The sequence below is a fragment of the Danio rerio genome, chromosome 10, assembly GCF_049306965.1.
Source record: "Danio rerio strain Tuebingen ecotype United States chromosome 10, GRCz12tu, whole genome shotgun sequence".
NCBI lineage: Eukaryota > Metazoa > Chordata > Actinopteri > Cypriniformes > Danionidae > Danio > Danio rerio.
The window spans coordinates 43,689,059-43,714,677 of record NC_133185.1 but is presented as its reverse complement, the minus strand read 5'-3'; the positions used below and the strand labels follow the sequence as shown (position 1 = coordinate 43,714,677).

The 25,619-nt window shown below is 38.2% G+C and overlaps 1 protein-coding gene across 1 annotated transcript; it reads right to left on the bottom strand.

The window, feature by feature from the left end:
• Positions 1 to 25,619, bottom strand: LOC101883213 (matrix metalloproteinase-18). Its single transcript, XM_021479445.3, has 10 exons — positions 25,500 to 25,619; positions 14,353 to 14,588; positions 12,109 to 12,257; positions 11,522 to 11,647; positions 9,223 to 9,384; positions 7,416 to 7,533; positions 5,592 to 5,725; positions 2,919 to 3,081; positions 2,045 to 2,148; positions 1 to 373 (listed from the first exon to the last, which is right to left on the bottom strand). The coding sequence occupies exons 1-10, from the start codon at positions 25,608 to 25,610 to the stop codon at positions 273 to 275; spliced, it is 1,404 nt and encodes a 467-aa protein (XP_021335120.2). The 5' UTR covers positions 25,611 to 25,619; the 3' UTR covers positions 1 to 272.

Sequence of the window (25,619 nt, the reverse complement as noted above, 5' to 3'; positions counted from 1 at the left end):
CTTATTAAGACTTTATTTTTTAGCATAGGAACTCATTTGCAGTTTTGCATCTGACATCAGTGTGTGTTTTTGGGGAAGTTGCATTCAAAAAGGCCTTGCTCAGGCACACTTTCATCATCACTCGGTGAGATTCACAGCCCCCAATTATTTCTAAAGCGTTTACTGTGAAATTAACCTGGATGAGACTCATGCAACAGGAAAGCTTGGAGACACACAAGCTGCACGCAATCCAAAGATGCACAGTTTGGTTCCCATCACCGCTCTGTCCTTTCTCAACACCGAAGCCATGTGTTTGCAGGCAATCTCTGAGTTACTCGTCTGATTGGGGGGGTGAATTCCAGCTGTTGAGGTCCTATGAAGAAATAAACACGTCCTAGACAACAATAGAGAAAATCTGAAACACATGTGCTGTAATATTGCAGATTAACATAGAGACTAGTGTATTTTACTTCTGTTTATCTGTAGATTCAGGTCATTCTTTAATAATAATTATAGTTATTTTGACCAATTATATAATATCAGCAAAATATATTTAAATATAACCATTATCCTAAAGTAAATGTCCATTATCTCATATTATCATTTTTATCATTAAAATAAATCAAATGTTAGGAAATAGTCATAAATAATTTGGTAACACTTTACAATAAGGTTCAATAGTTAATGCATTTACTAACATGAACTAATCATGAACAACACATGTACAGCATTTATTAATCATAATTAAACATTTACTAATGCATTATTAACATTCAAGTCCATGCTTGTTAACATTAGTTAATGCACCATTAGTTAACATGAACTAATAATGAACTACTGTATTTTCATTAACTCACGTTAACTAACATGAACAAATACAGTAGTAAATGTATTGTTCATTGTTTGTTCATCTTAGTAAATGCATTAATTAACATTAACTAATGAACCTTATTGTAAAGTGTGACCAATAATTTATACGTACACTCACCGGCCACTTTATTAGGTACACCTGTCCAAGTCCTCGTTAACGCAAATTTCTAATCAGCCAATCCCATGGCAGCAACTCAGTGCATTTGGGCATGTAGAAATGGTCAAGACGATCTGCTGCAGTTCAAACCGAGCATCAGAATGGGAAAGAAAGCAGATTTAAGTGACTTTGAACGTGGCATAGTTGCTGGTGCCAGACAGGCTGGTCTGAGTATTTCAGAAACTGCTGATCTACTGGGATTTTCATGCACAATCATCTCTAGGGTTTACAGAGAAAATATCCAGTGAGCAGGAATTCTGTGGGTGTAAATGCCTTGTTGATGCCAGAGGAGGAGAATGGCCAGACTGGTTCCAGCTTTTAGAAAGGCAACAGTAACTCAAATAACCACTCGTTACAACCAATTTATGCAGAAGAGCATCTCTGAACACACAACACGTCCAACCTTGAGGCAGATGGGCTACAGCAGCAGAAGACCACACCGGGTGCCCCTCCTGCCAGCTAAGAACAGGAAACTGAGGCTACAATTTACACAGGCTCTGAGGAATATTTACAGTATCTTGTTGAATCTATGCCATGAAGGATTAAGGCAGTTCTGAAGGCAAAAGGGAGTTCAACCTTGTACTAGTAAGGTGTACCTAATAAAGTGGCCGGTGATTATCTGTGGTATAATTTCAAAGCTGATGTTTTAATGAGAAGTTGATTTCTTATATTTATATAATTTGATAATTTAGAAAAGTATGAAATGTATAGAAATCCTTAAAATTACGTATTATTTTATAAAGCTATCATGGGAAAGAGAAACATGTAATGCTTTTGGATTTTTTTGCAAATTGGCTCAAAGTGGCCACACTCAATAATGTCAATGAAAATGTCAATAAAATGATAATTCAAGTAATAATGTCAATAAAATCAATAATTACCATATTATAATAATACATCTTTATAATTATTATAGGTTTTACTATCATGCTGTATGTAAACATTGCATTGTGAGTCTGTCATGATTAGAAACTCTGCTTTTTAATATACAGTTACTACATTTATCCTGGTGATGCTGTGTGGTATTGTGATACCAACCATCATGAGCCACCGCTGCATCCACAGGCGATTTGATTCCTGGCCATTCATGAGCAATAGGTTTGGGAAAACCTTCCATCATCTGTCCTGCATCTTCATTAAACCTTTGGAAAGCAGAAAGCACAAACGCATTCTTCAGAAACGCATTAAACGGGATTAAAAAAGGGAAGCATGCTGAATGCGTGCAGGACTTTTAAGGTAAAAATTTTGTTAATAATTTTAGTTTCTTGACAGATCATTTCGCTTCACAAGACATTCGGAAGCCAAAGATATTCATTTTGCTTAACCCATGTTTATTTGACTCTCAAAGACTTTTTGTGTCATTTTATGACTTTTTATTAATTTTATGAATCACTACCCTGCTGAAAAATCCAGTTTAAACCAGCCTAGGTTGGTTGGCTGGTTTTAGCTGGTTGACCAGCCTGGTTTTAGAGGGGTTTTGGCCATTTCCAGGCTGGTTTCCAGCCATTTCCAGCCTGGTCTTAGCTGGTCAGGCTGGAAAATGAATAGCCAAATCCAGCTAAAACCAGCTTGACCAGCCTGATTTAAGCTGGATATAGCTGGTTTTGGCTGGACTCCCAGCTTGGCTAGGCTGGTCAAGCAGGTTTTAGCTGGTCATCTCCCAGCCTGACCAGCTAAGACCAGGCTGGAAATGACTGGAAACCAGCCTGGAAGTGGCCAAAACCCCTCTAAAACCAGCCTAGTTTACCAGCTAAAACCAGCCAACCAGCCTAGGCTGGTTAAGGCTGGATTTTTCAGCAGGGTAAGGATCAGTTTTAGCTCAAATTCTGCTTTAATTTACACTTTGAGTGTAAATTGTCAGTATTGTTTCTTTTATTTTTTGTAAACTTGACAAAAGTTCTGTTTCTAGTACCTCCAGCATTCTCCACCGATGAAGAAATCTGTGAGATGTGTTTCCCTGAAGGACAAGACAGCATCGATGCTCTTAACACTGGATGGAAATCCAAAGTCTGAGATGTTTCTTGGAAATCCTTCCTTCACTTTGAGAGAGCTCAACATCTCCCAGTATTGAGATCCTGATAGTGAACACTGAATTATTGACCACAATAATGCCCTACTGTACAAAGGCAAAGTGCAGTAACTCTCCGTTTCGGCCTTCTGTCCACACTGAGAAAGAGTTTTTAAGAAACAAACATGTATCCTTTCGAACACGCTGTCCGAAGTGGATACATTTGAAAACACCATTTTCATGTTGCAGTGTGGACTGTGGAAACGAAGCCTTTTAAAAATGGTGATGCATGTTAGTCATGTGGCGCAGTCATATAACTAATTCAGCTAACATGGTGGATGACACTGTAAAATTTTCCAGATGTGTAGTGCAGATGTAGCCAGAGTTGAAAGCTCATATCACAAAGCCATTTTAGGCCTTATTTCAATTTTGACCAAACGTGTAGGTACTGCACTTTTCCTGTGGACAGCAGAATAGATACAGCCATTTTTCAACTTTAGTAGTAGAGGACAGTGGAGATTATAGACAGGAATGTATGGGGAGCAGAAAGGGTGGGGGAAGAATTCGCAAAGGACCTCAAGCCAGGAATCGAACTCTGTGGGTCTGTGGAACTCTGTGGTAACTCTCAGGTTACTGTGAACATCATAGTGCCATGTCTCGATGCACAGCTAGGCCACTGCTGCTGACAAAACAGCCATTTTTATGGATCCTTCTGTGGCTGTTACTGACTATCTAAGCCAGGCAAGGCAAGGCAAGTTTATTTATATAGCACATTTCATACACAGTGGCAATTCAAAGTGCTTTACATAAACAGGAATAAAAAAGACAAGTTTAGGACATAAAATGCAGACAATAAAATTATTAAAAACAAATAAAAACAAATTAAAATGAGTTAAAATAGGTTATAAAAGAATGAAAAAGAAAACGAAAAACATAATAGTGCAATCTGTCGGACGCAGCACAGTGCTCATACAGTAAAGGCACAGCTAAACAGATGTGTTTTCAGTCTCGATTTGAATGTGCCTAATGTTGGTGCACATCTGATCATTTCTGGAAGCTGATTCCAGGAGCGAGGGGCGTAGGGGCTGAAGGCAGATTCACCCTGCTTTGACTGAACTCTTGGAACTTCTAGTTTATATGATCCTAAAGATCTGAGTGATCTGTTGGGTTTGTATTCAGTGAGCATATCTGTAGTGTATTGAGGTCCTAGGCCATTTAGTGATTTATAGACCAGTAATAATACTTTAAAATCTATTCTGAATGTAACTGGGAGCCAGTGTAGAGACTTGAGGACAGGTGTGATGTGCTTTGATTTCCTGCTTCTGGTCAGAATCCTGGCCTCAGCATTCCGGATGAGCTGCAACTGTCTAACTGTCTTTTTGGGAAGGCCAGTGAGGAGACCATTACAGTAATCCACCCTGCTGCTGATAAAAGCATGAACAAGTTTCTCTAAGTCTTCACTGGAAACAAAGCAACTGATTCTTGCAATATTTTTGAGATGATAGTATGCTGATTTACTGACTGCTTTGACATGACTGTTGAAACTCAGATCTGACTCCAGAGTCACACCAAGATTCTTGACCTTATTTTTTGTTGTTTGACCCTTAAAGCCAAGGTACGCATTCACCTTGAGAACCTCATCTCTTTTCCCAAACGCAATGACTTCAGTTTTCTCTTTGTTTAACTGAAGAAAGTTTTGGCACATCCAATTGTTTATTTCATCAATGCATTGGCAGAGGGTGTCAATGGGGCTGTAGTCATTAGGCAGTAAGGCTAGGTAGATCTGAGTGTCATCAGCATAGCTGTGGTAGGAGATTTGGTTCTTTCTCATTATTTGGCTCAGGGGGAGCATGTAAGCCAGGGGTGGCCAACTCCGTTCCTGGAGAGCCACCTTCCTGCAGATTTCAGTTGCAACCTATATCAAACACACCTGCCTGTAATTATCACGTGGTGTTCAGGTCCTAATTAATTGGTTCAGGTGTGTTTGATATGGGTAGCAACTGAAATCTGCAGGAAGGTGGCTCTCCAGGAACAGGGTAGGCCACCCTTGATCTAAACCTAGCAAGTTTGGTGTTGGTGACACGGTGGCGAGTGGGTAGGGCTATCGTCTCACAGCAAGAGGGTGGCTGATTTGAGTCTCGGCTGGGTCAGTTGGCATTTCTGTGTGGTTTGCATGTTCTCCCGGTGTTCGCTTGGATTTTCTCCAGGTGCTCCAGTTTCCCCCACAGTCCAAAGACATGAGGTACTGATGAATTGGGTGGGCTAAATTGGTCGTAGTGTATGAGTGTGAATGCACACTGTTTCCCAGTGCGGGGTTGCAGCTGGAAGGGCATCCGCTGTGTAAAACATATGCTGGATATGTTGGCGGTTTATTCTGTTGTGGCGACCCCTAATTAATAAAGGGACTAAGCCGAAAAGAAAATGAATGAATGAAGTTTGGTGTCTTGCGTCGCTAATTCAATGATGGAAATTCTCTCTGGCTAGTGAGTCAATTGCAGTTTTTACTTGTGATGTTTAAGTATCAGTATGGCTTGGTTAAAATGAGCTGAAATGAATGTTAATCAATGAAAGTCTCACCTTTAAAAACTAGTATGCTGTTTTTGTTTGTGTTCTCGTAGGCAGCATCGATGTCAGCTGGGATTTCCGTCCACAGACTTGTTATTAGAGTGATTCTTATTTCATCAAAGCTGGGATGCACTCGCCAGATAAACCTGCAACAGGAATATTGGTCAAGTAAGACAATAGCCTGACATTTTAAAAGTAAAAAAAAAAAAAACATACAGGCAAAGTATTTGTTTTTTTTTTTACTCTTAAAGTGCTGGTAGCCATTGACAAGCATTGCATAAATCACTACAGTTTTTTGCTGAACAATCTTTTTCTAAACAATCTTCTTAAATGTTCCAGTAAAGAAAAAGGACAGATACTACTTGGATGGTTTGAGGGTTTCTAAATTAAAAGCAGATGTTTAAACACTCTTTAAATGTGTCTTAAAACCTGTAAAACAGGGGATCCTGGAGGGCCGGTGTCCTGTTTAGTTTTAATCCTAATCAGACACACCTGGGCTGGCTAATCAAGCTGTTACTAGGCTTTCTAGAAACATCCTTGCAGTAGTATTGAGACAAGTTTTAGCTAAAATCTACACTACACCAGCCTTCCAGGACCAAGTTTGGACACCCCTGCTATAAATATTTTCACAAACATGGCTAGTGCAGTGCAACATCTGGGGCCTCATGTACGAAGACTTGCGTGGAAATCTTACTAAAACATTGCATACGCACAAAGCTGTAAATGTGCGTACGCAGAAAAAAATTCAGATGTATGAAACACTGCGTACGCCGAATCTCACGCATATTCTTTTGTACATCCGAATGAACGTGAAACTGAGCGCAACATGCACGAGCGCAAAACCCCTCCCTGCCTCCTCCCCCGTATGAATATGCTAATGACTATGCTAATGGAAAAACCCAACGAAAAAGCAATGGCAAAAGCAAGCAAATAGAGAAACTTTGAACAGAATGTGAATTGGAGGTGCTGCTTTCGGAGGTAGACCGGAGAAAAGCGGTGTTATTTGCAAGTTTGTTCTCCGGAATTAACAACAAAAGAAAAAAAATAGAGTGGGGAGAGTTTAGCTGATGCGGTTAACACAGTTGGGTCTGAACATCGCACTGAGTGCATTAAAAAAAAAAAATAGTGTGATTTATATCTGTAAAATGTTGCAGTAGTTTTAACAGTCTCAGTGGCGCGTTCGTAAGACGCATGTGGACATGTTTTGACACGTTCGAGTATGAACTCGGCTCGAATCCAGCGTCTGATGAACTCTTTCTTCTTTTTTTTCCCCCGCTACATATCAGATTTTGCCAAATATTTATCACGAGAAAGACAAGTAGGAATCATCAATAAGTTTGTGCATCATATTTTATTTGCACATTTATTGAATGGAAATGTTTCTGATTCACGAATGCAAATTCATCTTCAGATAGTGTCTTTATAGCAATGTGCGTGCAGTAGATAGCTCAGATTACATTGGGAAAACAGGCGACTACTGCAAATTGTGCTTTAATGTTTAGCTGCTCAACTGTATGGTATGGAAACCTTATTTACCTGCTAGATGAACCCGTCTCATACAGCTGCCATTGCAAGGCTCAGACACTTGTAGAGAGGGATTTAACACAACTGCCTCTAGGAGTCGCCAATGGAAATAAAACAGACACGCACAAAAAATGTGCGTACGCCTGCCAAAAAGCTGCCGTGAAGCTGCGCACATTCCCACGTTCAGTTCATTGTTAGTAAATCCAAACGTGAGCGATTCTGAGCGTGAAACCTGGCGTACGCAAAGTTTTTGTGCGTACGCACCGTTGATACATGAGGCCCCTGGTGATTGCTGAACTCAGTGTAGTTTACCTGTCTTTAAAGAAAACCAGCTCCTGCTGCATGCCGGTCACTGCATCAAATGACAGATCAGGATCACATCTATCTGGTGTTTTCGGAGGAAGCCGGTCTGGACTTGTTGACCTCTCACCTTTGGCAGAAACGGAAAAGGTAAACAAGACAGTGTTCATATAGAACAGGTTTAATCAATCTCTTCCTAAAATCTAGCATTTTATTGTCACATTATTTCAAGAGAATGATGAGCTGTGGGATGTAATCAGTGGAAATTCCGCACACCATGGAATAATTGGGTTTACATTTTTAAGGAATTTAAAGGAGTAGTTCACCCGCAAATGTAAATTCTTTCATCAGTTAATCACTTTTTCAAATACTTAAAATTTTCTTCATGCGCTGTATGTCAATTGAAAAAGCTAAATTGGCCATAGTTTGAGTGTGAATGGATGTTTCCCAGTAGTGGGTTGCAGCTGGAAGAGCATCCGCTGTGTAAAACATATGCTGGATAAGTTGGCGGTTCATTCCGCTGTGGTGACCCCTGATAAATAAAGGGTGTAAGCCGAAGGAAAATGACTGAATGAATTTTGTCTTTTTTTAATATTTTACTTATAATAATATAATATATATATATATATAGTTTTTTTTGGTTATTATTTGTATAAAACTATTACAGATTGTATAAATTTATTTTGTTCTGAATTCATAAAAAAAAATCATAAAAACTGTTAGAAGTAAAATATAGACTCACCGGCCACTTTATTAGGTACACCTGTCCAACTGCTTGTTAACACAAATTTCTAATCAGCCAATTGCATGGCAGCAGCTCAATGCATTAAGGCATGTAGACATGGTCAAGATGAACTGCTGCAGTTTAAACCGAGCATCAGAATGGGGAATGAAGAGGATTTAAGTGACTTTGAACGTGGCATGGTTGTTGGTGCCAGACGGGCAGGTCTAGGTATTTCAGAAACTGCTGATCTATTGGGATTTTCACACACATCCATCCCAATGGTTTGCAGAGAATGGTCCAACAAAGAGATAATATCCATTGAGCGGCAGTTCTGTGGGCGCAAATGCCTTGTTGATCCCAGAGGTCAGAGGAGAATGGCCAGACTGGTTTGAGCTAATAGAAAGGCAACAGAAACTTAAATAATCACTCTTTACAAAGGGGGTCTCCAGAAGAGCATCTCTATACATACAACATGTCGAACCTTGAGACGGATGGGCTACAGGAGCAGAAAGCCACACCGGGTGCAACTGCTGTCAGCTAAGAACCGGAAACTGATGTTATCATGTCAATTACTTAGAGGGGCACAATATCTCCATCGAAAAATTTCGGAAAATTTCCAGTACCTTGTTGAATTTATGCCACGAAGGATTAAGGCAGTTCTAAAGGGAAAAAGAGGTCCAACCAGGTATTAGTAAGGTGTACCTAATAAAGTGGCCGGTGAGAGTATATATATATATATATATATATATATATATATATATATATATATATATATATATATATATATATATATATATATAGGAAATATGAAAAATGTAAAAGGTTGCAAAGAGGCCTATAAAGACACAATTCTGGAAACAAGTAAATAATGTGAGATATATTAATTAATTTATTCACAATGCTTCATAAATCTCATAAACTACCATTAACTCTCATAACACCTGCATAAAGAATCGCTGTATCCAATGCTCTGAATTAATTAAAATCCCCACCACCGTAAGGCCAAAAAGTCTTGACTCATTCTAGGGTAGCAATGCCTGTCCCCAAATCAAGAGCTTGTTCTTGTGTAGCGGTAAATCCATTGACATACCATACCATACATTTCCTTTATGTCTTTGACGTCCTGGTAAGACAGTTGCAAAACTGAGTGCAAGCCAAAATTATAGGCTGGAAACATGATGGCTCCAGGATCTGATGAATGCGAGAGGCCGAGAGCGTGTCCAAACTCATGCACTGCCACAGGGAGGAGGTTATAACCTGTAGGAGATGCGCAGATACAGTCATGTGTTTCAGTACGTCACTTCAGCACAGAAAACATGCATTCAGAGAGACAAAACCCTACATAATAGACTATTTAAAGTATAGCTCATATTTGAAATTGACTGAATAAATATTTATTCATTCATATACAGTTGATGTCAGAATTATTAGCCCTCCTGAATTTGTGTTCCCCAATTTCTGTTTAACAGAGAGAAGATTTTTTTAACACATTTCTAAACATATTAGTTTTAATAACTCATCACTAATAACTGATTTATTTCATCTTTGCCATCATGACAGTACATAATATTTTACTGGATATTTTTAAAACTACTAGTACTCAGCTTAAAGTGACATTTAAAGGCTTAACGCCTGATTCATAGAATATACAACGTCTAACAAAAACAATTATTAATATACAGAGCATCCGGAAAGTATTCATAGCGCTTCACTTTCTCCACATTTTTTTATGTTACAGTCTTATGCCGAAATGGATTAAATTAATTTATTTCCTTAAAATTCTACACACAATACCCCATAATGACAATGTGAACAAAGAGTTTTTGAAATTGTTGCAAATTTATGACAAAATAAAAACCTGAAAATCACATGTACATCAGTATTTACAGCCTTTGCTCAAAACTTTGTTGATGCACCTTTGGCAGCAATTACAGCATCAAGTCTTTTTAAATATGTTGCCACAAGCTTGGCACACCTGTCTTTGGGAATTTTTGCTGGGCTTTGGTTGGGCCACTCAAGGACATTCACTGAGTTATTGTGAAGCCGCTCCATTGATATTTTGACTGTGTGCTCTGGGTCATTGTCCTGCTGTAAGATGAACCTTCGCCTCAGTCTGAGGTCAAGAACACTCTGAAGCAGGTTTTCATTCAGAATGTCTCTGTACATTGCTGCATTCATCTTTCCCTCTATCCTGACTAGTCTTCCAGTTCCTGCTGCTGAAAAACATCCCAACAGGATGATGCTGCCACCACTTCACAGTAGGGATGGCATTAGCCTGGTGATGAGCGGTGCCTGGTTTTCTCCAAACGTACTGCCTGGCATTCACTCCAAAGAGTTCAATTTTAGTCTTATTAGACCAGAGAATTATGTTTCCTATGGTCAAAGAGTCCTTCAGATGCCTTTCCAGGCCAATTCCAGGCGGGGAGTGGCATCTATCTGGCCACTCTACCATACAGGCATGATTGGTGGATTGCTGCACAGATGGATGTCCTTCTGTAAGGTTCTCCTCTCGCACAGAAGAATGACGGCGCTCAAACAGAGAGACCAATGGGTAATTGATCACCTCCCTGACTAAGGTCCTTCTCCCCGATCACTCAGCTTAGATGGCCGGCCAGCTCTAGGAAGAGTCCTGGTGGTTCCAAACATCTTCCACTTACGGATGATGGAGGCCACTGTGCTCACTGTAACTTTCAGAGCAGAAATTAAATGTAACCTTCCCTAGCCTTGCGCCTCAAAACTATCCTCTCTCGGAGGTCTACAGACAATTCCTTTGTCTTCATGCTTGGTTTGTGCTTTGACATGCACTGTCAACCCTGGGACCTTATATAGACAGGTGTATGCCTTTTCTAATCATGTCCAATCAACTGAATATACCACAGATGAACTCCAATTGAGCTGCTGAAACATCTCAAGAATGATCAGTGGAAACAGAAAGTACCTGAGCTCAATTTAGAGCTTCACGGCAAAGGCTGTGAATACTGATGTGCATGTGATTTTTCAGGTTTTTTATTTTTAATAAATTTGCAGCAATTTCAAAAACTCTTTTTTTCACATTGTCATTATGGGGGATTGTGAATAGCGTTTTGAGGAAATAAATGAATTTAATCAATTTTGGATTGAGGCTGTAACCAAAAAATGTAGAAAAAGTGAAGCGCTATGAATACTTTCTGGATGCATTATAAATATATTTTTTTACTCTTAAAATGCAGATTTTTTTATGAATTACTACAGTTTCAGCTTAAATGTCTTGAATACAACTCTTGATACAACTTGGATGGTCTGAGGGTAAATAAATTAAAAGCAAGCTTTCATTTTTAGGTGAACACTCTTTTGAAATCTCTTTAACCTTTGACTGCAGTGAACAAAATATGCAGTCATATTCCTCCTGTTTTACCGCTGCCATTTGTTGTCCAGGTCTCCTCATCATCAAAATGCACATCACCACCGATCCCCGGCCCGGGGGAGAAAGCATGTGCCAGGATTCCTCCTTCACCATCAAACGGAGACCCATCATTGTGATCTAACAGTGTTAGAAACAGCCCTTGGAGTATTCAAGCATCAAAACAATCAAGGTAATACACCTTTACATGTTTCTATGCACTAGAATGTGTGCTGTTGGATTAGATTTTATTTATTTTTTATTGAAATTTACTTTTTTGTCTTTATTTTGTTGCTTGGACAAATGTGCAGCGTTTGAGAGTTAAATGAAATAATAGAAAAATTATTGTAATGATAATAAATATGCATATGCTAATTTCTAAATCCTCTCAAATATTTGATTTAAACTAAATCAGGACAAAAATCATATCACGAGATCAGTGTTGTATATTGTTACATCCCTATTCACTGCAGTTAACAGAAGTACTATATACTGCGGTAACTATTTTAAAATCATGCGTAAGCTACACTCCCTCAAAACACACACTGGCATGATTAATGCTCAGCTCCATCCTTTCAAAGGTCAGCGTTTCTCCCCCCCACCTTTGTTATTGAAGGAAATGACAATGTCAGCATCACTTCTTCTCTTTCGGCGGAATTTCAAGGGTGCTGCTTGAGCCCAAAGCTGCCATGCCTGTCTGAACGCTGTCTTGACCCGGGCAGATGACATCTTTGAGCTGAATTTGGAGATTCTGAGCACAAACAAATGAAAACCAGAGTCAGGTGATGCTGATTTGGATTGTGAGAGTATCCAACTTATTTTTAAAGTCCCCTTGGAATCACTTATTTATTTATTTATTTTTTTTTTTGTGGTGTTACGAATTTTTTTTTTTTCATCTTTAAAGGAACTGTTAATTCAAAAATGTTATTTCTGCCATTTACTCAACCTTCACATGTTCAAAACGTTACTGAGCTTCTTTGTTTTGTTCAATACAAAATAAGAGATTTTGAAAAATGCTTGTTGCTGGCTTACATTAGCCCCTTTCACACATACAGACTTTTCCGGAAAATTACCGGCAATTTTCCGGAAAGGTTGTATGTGTGAACAGGTCCTTTTTGAAAATACCGGTAAATTCGTTCTGGCTATTTTCCGGAAAGATAAGTTGTAACATTACCGGCAATTTGCCGGAATGCTGCGCTGTGTGAACGCAGAAGGAAGATTTCCGGAATAAGACTTCTGCTTTAGCCAATCACAACAGTCAGACGCATTTACGTCCGCGCGGTTTGTGAGAATAAAAGCCTTTGGATATTTTTCCAGACACATTTAGCTGCTAGAAGTTAGTCAGATAACATTTATATGTTCTTCTTAATGCCAACTGTGCAAATAATCATCGATAAGATGCTTATGATAAGCCGTTGTTTGTTTACCTTCAAGCTTTGTGTGTGCCCATGAAACAGCCTGTGAGCGCCAGCACACGCACATATTATGAACATCTCGACATGCGAATATGATCCTGTGAAAGTTGTTTACAATATTGATCATTAAAACAGTTTTAATTTAGTCAAATGTTTACAAATACAAGCGCAGCCGTTTAAAGCTCATTTGTGGTGAATGATGTCAGAATTTACCGGTATTTTGGAATGGATGTGTGAATGCTCTTTTCCGGAAAATTTCCGTAACGTCCTCACCTGTGTGAACAGCGCTTTTTTGAATATACGTAATATATACATCATGAAATATACGTAAAGTCGTTCCGTAAATTTTCCGGATATTTACCGGTATCACTTTGTGAAAGGGGCTATTGACTTCCATAGTACACTGAAAAAATATATATTTTTGATAAACTGTTGCAAACAATTTTAACCCAGGCTCATTCTGATTACGTACCCCTATATACATTTCTGAAGTGCGCCAAATATGTCCCAGGAGTTCCTCCGCAGTTTTTTTTTGCAGTTTTTGTTTTCGCGATTCAACCAGAAACCACTGTGTACGCTTTTTGAGATCTCAAATTTTGCCATTTGTGCCTGCTCTACTCATGTAAATCCACCAGAGGCCGCTGTCGACTGACTGACCAACCGACCGTGTTTTAAAAAGCAATCCAGAAATAGAAAAGCCTTCGTGGCAGCCTGATTTTTACCACGTTTTCAGATTTTACCACATTCTTACCCTGTTATTTACTTGTTTATTTTATTTTTTGGCTTTTGGTTTTGTCTTACTTGCTTTCTGGAACCATTCGTTGCTGGACTTAAACCCCGTCATCATGGTCAACTCCACACTGCAGCTTAAATCTGTATGTGACGAGCCACTGGACAAACTGGTAACAGTGGAAAAGCCGCCCATACGAAGATAAGCAGTCAGCTGGTAAGCACGAAAAGGAGTGGCATCATACTGCCCCGTAGTGTTCCTTTTAAAGATGAAATGCAGCCATACGTTTCTCTGGCTACATATTCGCAATCTCCAGAAATGTATATAGGGCTACGTTTTTAAAATGAGTCTATGTTAAACAATTTGAATAGGCTGAATTTAAACAAACAAAATAAATTTAGGAATGTTCAACGTAATTTGTTTTTTTAGATTCAGCTCACATAAATTGTTTGCAAACACTTACTTTAAATAATATGTAAATCCAATAAATCATTTAGTGTAGGAAAAATTACTATGGAAGTCCATTTGTGCCAGCAACCATAAAATTCTAAATATCATATATCATATATATATATATATATATATATCATATTTTGGGCTCAGCAAAATAAATAAAATCATAAAAGTTTTAAAAAGTATTACAGATTTACAGAAAAATGGCATGCTGCCTTGTGAAAAATAAGGTGGATGCCAAACCTCACTTGTATGTTAGAGTTTTGTTGGTCCATCGCATTGTCTTTCCGAACCGCTCAACATCAGAAAGGCCACAGCGAGCTCTTCTCATAGCCCTGATGGTTTGTGGGTCCACTTCTCCACTCTCTTCCAGGCCAAAGAAGTGTTGCATCTCCCTTAGTTTGGCCTGGAATGGGTCAAGCCCTGCCGTACGCCTCCGTCTGCCATTTTCAGGCTTGTGGTTGTAGAATTTAACCAGGTAAACCTGTTTTATCAAAGCCAATTTCAGTGCACGGAAGCCATTGCATTACAGCAACTGAACAAAGTAAACAAACCATTCCAGTTCACTTCAAGTCACTGCTATTAGTTTTTAATACTTGAGCACACAATAAAAACACAGTGTCATCCGTTTTGTCTCAATGACACTATGTGCTTTAAAACTATACATATACACTCACAGGCCACTTTATTAGGTACATCTTACTAGTACTGGGATTGGACCCCCTTTTGCCTTCAGAACTTCCTTAATCCTTTGTGGCATAGATTCAACAAGGTTCTTGTAAACCCTATAGATGGTTGTGCGTGAAAATCCCAGTAGATCAGCAGTTTCTGAAATACTCAGACCAGCCCGTCTGGCTCTAATAACCATGCCACCTTTAAAGTTACTTAAATGACCTTTCTTCCCCATTCTGATGTTCGGTTTGAACTGCAGCAGATCGTCTATGCATTGAGTTGCTGCCATATGATTGGCTGATTTGTGTTTACAAGCAGTTGGACAGGTGTACCTAATAAAGTGGCCGGTTAGTATATGAGTGCACGAGTTCAGCATCATCCCTAAGGGAACGTATCAAGCCATATCTAAGGCAATGGCCACATCATAAAGAGTTGCTAAATTAGTGAAATGAACACCAAACCAAAAAAAGTACTTGTCATGCATGCTGTACAACAATCTGAAGGTGGGGAAATTTACACTTTTTTTCATCAAGTACCACCTCAGAAAAAAAAATTGTCTCTCAAAGTACCACCAAAATGAGCAGTATTGAAATACAGTAGTGAGGTAGGCCCAGTAAAGCAGCTACAACTCTGCACAGTTAAACAACGTGGCAGATTACCTCAGAAATATATGCTACACTCTAAAAAAAAGGTTCCTAGAGGTTCTATATAGAACCTTTGGGTTCTATACTTGGAGAGTAGAACTTTTTACCCAAAAAATGGTTCCATTTAGAACCCTTTGAGTGCAAAAAACCTTTTTGATTAAAATGGTTCTATAGTTTTTGATTCATAACATAACTATCTAGTAAAGATTATAAAATATTTATAAGCTATAACACAGAGAGACAAAGCTTTTTGAGTCAAAACCTAATAAAATGAATGCTGTGGTCAAAAACTTTATCAGTGTACAGTATGATGGGTTTTTTTCCATTCAGGTTTGCAGATTAGCATATAACTTGTATTTTATATATACTTAATATTTAACACTTTTAACAAATTATTTTGTGAAATAAATAAAATAACCAGGTTATTAATTTAGACTGTGCAGTACCATGTTTTTATGATTTAATAATTTATTTAAAACTAATAATCATCGTCGTGGACAGGTGGTGAAGAGCCTCGAGAGTGACGGTTAATTTTTCGAAAGGAGAAGTCCACCACAGCTTCATCATTCACACAATATATATATATATATATATATATATATATATATATATATATATATATATATATATATATATATATATATATATATATATATATATACTTAAAGGTTTAATATTTCACAATACATTTAGCCTGCACTTTTGTGTCCTTCATAAACAACACCTGATCTTTCATCTATGGATTATTAAAATATGTTTGGCTTCAAAAGGTTTTAATAATATCCAGGAACGGACTGGCCATAGGGAGAACCGGGACCTCTCCCGGTGACCTGATGGTCAATCTAGCCTGCCACCGTGACTCTGGCCTGCCGCACTTACACAGACTCGGTTCGGGCACGAGCGCTGCACTGCTACCTAAATGAAGAACCCTTAAATGGTTCTGAATAGAACCATCTAACCTGAATTCGAAGAACCATTTGGGGTTCTATTTAATGAACCCTTAAAATGGTTCTGTTTAGAACCTTTTTGGGGTTCCATATATGAAGCGCTTGATAGAACCATTTTTGGTTCTATATAGAACCGTTTCTTTTAAGAGTGTATATGTCATATATGGCATATTATATACATCATTTTTGATCAATTTTGAAATGTGTGCAGCATGTACACGACATATTTCATTCCTCCGCGTACCACTAGAAGGAAGCCTGCGCACCACTAGTGGTACACGTACCACAGTTTGAGAACCACTGGCGAAGAATATACCTATTACACTAAGCTTATGTTTTATGCAGGTAAATTGTCAAACCGGTAGCACTTTCCAATAATAGTACATCAATAATGCTATATTAATATGTAAACTAAACATTCCTTTGACATGAATTAACGATGAGTTAATGGATGTGCTAATCATTAATTAACTTTAACTACAACATGAGCTCGTGTGAAAGACGGCTACCTTAATTACATGTCAGTACATGCTTGTTTGTTAATTAATGTATTAATTACCACATTAGTTTATGCTTAATTTAACCATCATGAACTCATTGTGTGTATAATTATATTGTGACTTTACTTAGAGGGGCACAACATTATTAACCCATTCTCATGAACTCCTTATGAACATCCAACTAGTGTGTTAACAATAAAAAAGTGTTCTGTCAACATTAACATGAACAGCTTAAACACAGGAGTAAATGGTGAAGTGCCCCTCCAAGTTGTCATGATATAATCTAAAGCTGCGTCCCAAATCGCATACTTATGCACTATTCTACGCCATTTTGTAGTATAAATAGTGTAAGTAGTGTGTTCACACTGAAAACTCTAAAAATAATAAGTGCACTTTAATTACCCGGATGATGCACTCATTCAGCCGCTAAAATGAAGTGTGTATTGATGGACACTTCACGCACTCAACGACCGCAGGTTTGCTTACGTAGCGGAAGGGGCGGAGCTATCGGACGCACATGTTGGATAACTTTATTTATTTTGGATGGAGAAAGCAAAATTCTCCTACGAGAGTGATTATAGCGCCTCCCGATGGTGAATGCGGCAATACTCACTATAGGTATTATTTAATAATTCGGTCTTTTATTTCACTAATTTGGCAACTGTCAAACGTCATCAGGGAAACGGTTTGAATTTCCGTTTAGTAAAAAAACATTAGTGTGCCATTTGGGACAACACTACATACATGTACTATCCTGTTGAGTGTGTAAGTGCATAAGTACATAGTGCATGAGTGCATAGTGTATAGTGTGCCATTTGGGACGCAGCTATACATTACCAGCTCATGTTGGTTACATTTCGATTAACTTAAATGTTAATTAATACATTAATTAACAACATGTACTAACAAGTAATTAAGGTAGCCGCCATTCACACATGAACTCTTGAGATTCATGTTGCAGTTAAAGTTAGTTCATGATCAGCGCATCCAGTAACTCATCATTAATTCATAATAAAGTAATGTTTAGTTTACATATTGATGCATCCTCATTCATTTTCTGTTATTGTAAAGTGTTACCATCAAACCCGAGTGAGTTAACACTAAATAAATACATTTTAAGTTTACTACGGATTCAGTTATTGGAAAACTGCATGTATGGTCTCGAGTTTTAGGATGATGTGGTGTGTTTCAGACAAGTGCAGCGATTGCTTTGAGTGACTCAGGGATTCAGCATGGCTGCCGCATTGTATTGCACATAAGCATTGTGAATTGTTTTGCTTTTGAGTGCAGGAAGCTGATGTAATATGAGGTTTCGAAACAGCCAATTTGTGTTTGAAACACTTGAGGAAGTCACTGATGTGTAATCACTGGGAACTTCCCCTATTGTAGGTACAGTTACAGCAGCTGTTTCAATGTGTAAGCATTATTTGCATCTGTTCTTGAGTAATTACTCTTAACTATTTTTAACATATACATGAAAAAAAAGTGTACTTTAGACTTTAGAAAGACTGGTCTAGGAATAATGCATCCTCAGCGAAGAGATATAAGCAATTCAAAAGCCTTTAACGCTATGTTTACTTTGTACTTTGTGTAAACCCCACATGAAAATCTACTGTAGTCTTAGTAAACTTTAGTATGTAATAGTATTTATTGCATTTTGTTGCTGTATATACCCTACTGGTATTATCTATAAAGTGGTAACACTTTAGAATAACTATCCGTTATAACTAGTTAATAGATCATTAATAAACTGTTACCTAATGAGTTATAAATGACTTGTTAAATAAAAGTGAATAGTTTGTTAATTATTTATAACTGTGCCTTATATATAGCCAACAGATAACTCAAAAGCTGTTAGTTAACAAGTTCTAAATGACTGTATTTTAATGATTTATAACTAACCCTAATAAATTAGTAATAGGTCATGAACAAGATGTTGGTAAATGACTTCCTAAAGACTTGTTAAGTGTAGTATAGTTAGTAGTTTATATATGTTATTGGGACGTTATTCTAAAGTTGCAAATATTCTTTATTTATTAACTGTTAGTAAATGAGGAATAGTTGCAACTTTAGAATAACGTCCCAAGAACATACTTAAGCTGATAACTAACACTTAACTAATATATTAACTCGCACTTTACAGATCAGTTGTTCATAGTTTAACCATCTACTAATATCAGTGAAACTTTTGTAAAACTTTTCTAATAAAATATTTTTTTATTTATTTTGTTTTCATGTTTAGCACAAACAGTGCCCAAACCCCATGGGTTTGTATTGTGTTGTATACTGCTGTTCTGCCATGTGATGGCTCAGTATGTGTGTTTCTGTACATTCAACACAATGTTCAACATTTCATCTGTGGAGTTTCTTTGGTAAAATACAGCACACAGAAAAGCCTATAAGTGGAACAAGGTAAATGTACAAACATTTTATATTTTAAATATCACATCTAATTTCTGTGGCTTAAACTTGTTCAATCCATTTGCTGTTCTGCAAAGTTTCACTGGTATTAGTAGATGGTTAAACTGTGAACAACTGCTCTGTAAATTGTAAGTTAATATATTAGTCAAGTCAATCAATATTCCAATGAGGTGCACTATTTGCACTTAGGGCGTACTCACTCTATGCACAGTTGCCTTGAACCGGGCCAAAGCACGCTTGTCCCCTCCTCGTCTACCCCACCTGCACTCACATTACATTCGGGCCTGGGCATTCTTACGTTATTGATGATGCACTGTATAGTAGAGAAGCACTCTCGCTCAGCACAGTGGAGATTTCTCTAGTTTTAGTTGTTTGGGATGCGGTGACACACAATCATATATTTTGCCGAACAGATCAGCCATTTTTGACGCTCATAAACAGTCATTAAGTCCTTGTCCCGCAGGAATTAGCATAGCGTGAGTAGGACCTCAGTCGGTCCCACTTTATATTAAGTTTCCTTAACTACTCTGTACTTACAAAAAAAAAATACAATGTACTTACTGTGTTTATGATGTATTTGAGAACAAAGTTGTGGTGCTTTTGAGTTGGGATAGAGGTTGGGTTATGGACAGGTTTGGTGGCATGGGTAGGTTTAAGGGTGGGTTAAGGTGTAAGGGATGGTAAACAGTGTATTTACTAATGTACAAAAGTTAATTACATATGTATTTACAAACGTATTTAATCAAGCATAAGTACACAGTAAATACATGTGTTTTTACAATAAGTACATTGTAACAAACTATTAATTCATGTGTAAGTATATATTAGTTAAGGCCACCTAATATAAAGTAGGACCCCTTAGTCTAAATAGACACTCCAAAATCTGCATTTCCCCCCCCTCGAAGAGGCGCACGGGGCCCTGGTCCTTTGCCCATAATGCCCATTGGTTAATTCAGCCCTGGCCTGAGGGAGAATAAATTTACAGCAAATCAGCTTTTTTTTCATAGTGTACACAGGTGCTGCTTTATTCAGCTTCTCCTTTTGTTTATTGCTGAAAAAGAATACCCTTCAGCCTGGGGCAGAACTACACATTTACTGAGAGGTATTCGGGTCCTGCCAGAGAATTTAGAAAGTGACCAAAATCCAACATCTTAAAACTACATCCTATTGCATCAAATACTGACATTTGTTCATCAGGTATGGCAACCAAAATCCAATGTCGGATCGACGTCATAGTGGTACCCAGTGGCGCAGCGGACGGGCCTGTTTTTTTGTAACTTAAATTAAAATAGTTTTGGGCAAAAAAAGTTACCAAAAGGCCTGATATATTAATATGATGCATAATAAATTTATAAAAACATCTATATGGTATAAAAATGGATCTTTTATAGAAAGATTAAACATTTCATTTCCAAAAAAAAAAGTGAAAATTCTGACTGTTTGATTGTGTGTCAGTTTTAACAGGGTTAAGAATAGTCATAATCAAGTATATAAAATTCATAGGGGAATTTTTAATCCAAAGATAATCTTCTATTTTATCTGAAACATATTGAAGTCTGTACTTATTTTGGCAAAATAATGAATTAATTATTAATAAATAAAATTCAGATTATAAAAAAAAAATTCAGATTATAATCATAACGTTTGACCTCAACTGTATTGTATGTATGATTTGACAGTTTATTTTGACAAAAAATGTAAAAATCTAAACAGTAACCTCAACATAAACACTTTAGACTTAGCTGTGTGACTGCATGTAATAGTGTAATATTAATTAAAACGTGTTCCAACGTATGCAACTCATGGTATAATTTGTATTTAATAAAATAAAATATTATACTCGTATAAAAATGCAAAATACAATTTTTTAACAAAATATATTTATTTATTTTTATTATATGAAACTTTTAATAGTTATAATTTCAAAAATCGTTATAGCACATTTGTCGCTCATATGCACCGCATATACTGCATACCCCCTTTTTGCGCCCCTGCCTTCAGCCAAAAGTAATGTTTAGACTTGAAAATGAATTTAAGACGGTGCAGAAACCTTGGTTGTCTTCCCATCCTAAGCTGCATCATTGTGTTTTGAGTCATGCTCTTTGTGCAATCATTACGCACCTCTAAATAGTCACCATCGTTAACAATTAAAAAGAGTTTACGCAAATCATGTTCACACGCAGCTGATTTAACTTATACTGGACTAGAATAGTGGAAGTTCCCAGTGATTACACAGCAGTGACTTCCTCCAGAGTGTGGTGTGAAGTCACATATATTAGGTTTTGAAACATTATGTGACATCATGTGTACAGCTTCCTGCCTTCAAATGAGGAACAAGACTTGAAACTGATGGGAATGTAATGACAATGTAAACAAATCCCTTTGAACGACTAACTCACCGACATGTAAAATGTACTCAGCATTCATTTGTTATCGCAAATTAATTCATTTGTCTCCTTTTTTAGTCTGAATATATAAGCAACCTTTCATAATTTACACCTTTTAGTAAGACATTTAGCAACATTTTGCTTTAGTGATGTTTAAGTTAATTTTGGTTTAATGCAGTGTGAATGATAATAATATAAATGGTTAAATAAGTGGTTAGCACTGTCACCTCCCAGCAAGAGTGTCGCTGGTTCGAGTCCCGGCTGGGCCAGTCAGCATTTCTGATTGGAGTTTCCTCCGGGTGCTCCGGCTTCCCCCTCAGTCCAAACACATGCACTATAGGTGAATTGGGTTAATTAAATTGGCCGTTGTGTGTGTGTGTGTGTGTGTGTGTGTGTGTGTGTGTGCGCGCGTGCGTGTGTGTGTGTGTGTGTGTGTGTGTGTGAATGCGAGAGTGTATGGGTGTTTCCCAGTATTGGGTCGTGGCTGGAAGGTTATCGGCTGTGTACAACATATGCTGTAATAGTTGGCAGTTTGGTCTGCTGTGGTGACCACTGATAAATAAGAGACTAAGCGAAAGGAAAATAAATGACTGAGTGTAATTTAATTTAAATATTAGTATTTTTAAGTAAATGTAATATACATTCATGTATATACGAAGGTCATATGTGTGGTCTAAATGACATTTTTAGACAATATACAGGACTAAACCAGCTCTTTTAGTTGCATTTTATTTCAGTCCCCCTCTGCCAACCCATAAAAACATCATATCTCAAACAAATCCTCCACTTTTCATGTCGGACACCATAACACCCCCTCTCACCATTCATCTCAAACACAAGCGTCAATCAGAAAAAAACTAGAACAAAAAAAATGATGTGCACTCTTGAATTAACAATCCCAAATCAGAAAAAAATTGGAACAGTATAAAAGTGATTTCCAAATTTACTTTGACTTGGATTTCATTGTGTTAGTTCTTGCCACACATTTCAAAATAAGTTGGGACAGTAAAACTCTTGCCACTTTCTAATGTTGCCATTCGTTTTCACAACACTTAAAGAAAAAAATATAACTTACAACATTATTGCACATCAGTAACTCACCAGTAAATTTTTTAATTATGTTCCTGTAACAAAAGAATGCAAATAATTGGAAATCCAATGACTGCAATAATCAAACCCTTGGGAACAACTGTGGTCAGAACCAAAGTTCACAGGTCTGTGTTCTCTGGACTCCTCTCAAGCGGTGGACTTCTACATTCTGATTGCTTGCCGCCGAACCACGTCATAGCTCAATATCATAAAGTTGACTTGGTTTCAACTCTCTTCGACGCCCACACTGGCGAAGACGCACTGCTCTGCTCCTCGCCGTTTATCGTCGCTGGCTCTCATTGAAAATGAACGACTTTGACGTTCTCGGCTCTTTCGGTATGAACTTACAGTAAAGCCTGGTTTATACTTCTGCGTCAAGTGACCGGCGTGACCCACGGCGCATGCAACGCATGTAGCTGTGCATTTATACTTCTGAGCGCTGTCTCTGTTGGTCTGAATTAACACTTCCGAAACGCTAGTGGGCAGTGAGGTGTAAATGTTCCTCTGTGTCGAGTTTCTTCTCTGCTGTTTTGCTTTTCCTGAACACTTCCTGGATGTACAAGTGGCTCAAACTCGCTCATTTTGAGGCAGGAACGGGCGGACGTGCAACAACTTTAACTATGAGGTAAACACAAAACAAAACTTTCCATCAGGAGCTCCTTTGCGGGACTCCACACTTGTAAACAATCGCTCCATTGTGTTCGCGTCCAGCTCACGCCATTCGCGCGGTTCTTGGTCCCGCCCAGACTCGTCAGCGCTACCAAGCCGACCAATCACAGAGCTTGCATTACGCGTCGTTGCGACGTGTAGTTAAATTTTTTGAGAGGTGCACGTCAGCGACGGCCACGGCGAAGGGCTATGCGTCAGCGCCGTAGCATACGCCGGCGTTTGACGCAGAAGTATAAATCAGCCTTATGTGTCCCAGTGATTTATATACAGTCATATTGACTGCTACAAGAGTGATATTGCGTTTATACAACAGTTCAACGTCATAATCATGTATTTAATAAAGAAAATCAAACATGGAGAGTCCAACAACTCTTTTGTAGAGGTACTACTTTCTTCCGCCATTCATTCACATCTCCAGCTGAAGTCAAAACAACAGAAACCATTGCTCATTCACTAACATCACTTTAGAGCTAGTGTTTAAATGATTATCTAGCATAATATCTAAAGTGATGAAAAAAACATTTTGAGATTATAAGGCTGAACGGCATGAACTGCTATCAGTCTACTAAGATTTCCCAGTATTTCTCTGTTGCAATCAGGGGATCACAATATTACTGTGGTATAAATACAGCACTACAACACACAAAAGAGAGGTATCGACTTAGAAAGTCATTTACTTATTTAATGAGGCTTTGATTAGCTGTAGTTTAAAATTACGATGTCTTTTTCCTCATCTAAGGGCTTATTATGCAGTCTCTGTCGCCATCTTGTGGATGACCATCGTCAACCGTTTTTTTTCAAAGACAGGCTATTGCCGAGTTCAGACTGCATGATTTCAGGTGCATGATCACAGGTGTTTTCACACTGCATGACTATCTGGGCTAGCGTTTCGTCGCTGCTTTGTTTACACTGCAAGATGGATCGGCGACAGGGGGTTTCACATTGCATGACTTTGCTATAGGAAGAATCGCCGACAACTTCGTCCAAACTACGTCTCACAGCCAAAAACACGTAGTATATCTTTTGTTATTAATTACATAATGAGAAAGAAGCCTTTAATGGGGTAGAAAATGTACATATTTGCTCACCTGGGTTTAAAGGGAATTAGCCATTCCTCCTCAACGTTGATAATAAACTAATTTCTTTCTGTATGAAGCGTCAAACAGACACGGTTGCTCCTGAGTCCTGTCAAACCTCCACTAGTTTTTCCTCCATTTCATGGGTCCAAATAAACCGAAAAAGAGCGCTTTTAACTTCTCCCCCAGCCTCCTGCTGGCCTGCAGCAGGTATACACACGCGCACACACAAGTGAAAGCTGCTCTCTCATTGGCTGTAGGCAATCACTGATGTTATTTTCAGTCAAAACTCAATTCACACGGCATGATTTGAATCGCCGACAGCTCCAGATATTCAGCACGCCAAATATCTCACAGGCATCAGCGACTCATCGGCGATTCTCTCAGATCGCGTCTTTGATAGTTTATACTGTGTGATTGTCACTCACGTGCATGAGCACCGATTTGCCTGTGATTTCAGCCATTTGTCGGCGATTTCTCAAAACCTGTCGGCGAGCCAAAATCGGGGCTAAAATCACGCAGTCTGAACTAGGCATAATGGATGCTGAAGTGCTGTCTCTCAGAAATTGTAAATATTTAAAATAGGCACTGTCCTTATAAATAAACTGCATAGTTGCAATCTAAACAGCGACATTCTGAACTAAAAAAAGCCTTAAAAGTGCATTACGTTGTTCAACAGCTGCAATATTTGTCACTGTAGAATGTCCTCTGCTTGTTGCTGTATGTGGGCGGAGTAATAAACAAGAGTGAAGGGTTAAGAGGCTGGACGAGTGCTGTTACTGGCAGAATATCGCATGGATAACACCCAATCAGATTCAAGAGCCAGACAGAACTGTTGTATAAATTAAATGTGAACATTTTCAATATTATATTCAGCATGCATTCATTATATATAGCACATACTGTATTACATTCAGTATATTTAATCAACATTTACTAAAGCATTACTAATAGCAATGACCTGGGTGTTGCACAGACCATTATAAATACCTCTGCTAACTCCAGGTGTCCGTCACGGGACAGTCCTGCAGGCCGCAGCGGGGCGGTGAACACAACAGCAGGCTGCAGGAGAGTAAAAAGACCAAACCAGAGACTCCACATGTCTGCTCT

Bases quoted from the DNA above. Each gene is read 5' to 3' on its own strand.
- LOC101883213 (XM_021479445.3), bottom strand. From the start codon at position 25,610: ATGTGGAGTCTCTGGTTTGGTCTTTTTACTCTCCTGCAGCCTGCTGTT. The intron at 11,648-12,108 runs GTGGGGGGGAGA...TAACACTGTTAG, and splicing joins CATTTCCTTCAATAACAAAG to ATCACAATGATGGGTCTCCG. The intron at 5,726-7,415 runs GTAAACTACACT...TTCCTGTTGCAG, and splicing joins CTGGTTTTCTTTAAAGACAG to GTTTATCTGGCGAGTGCATC.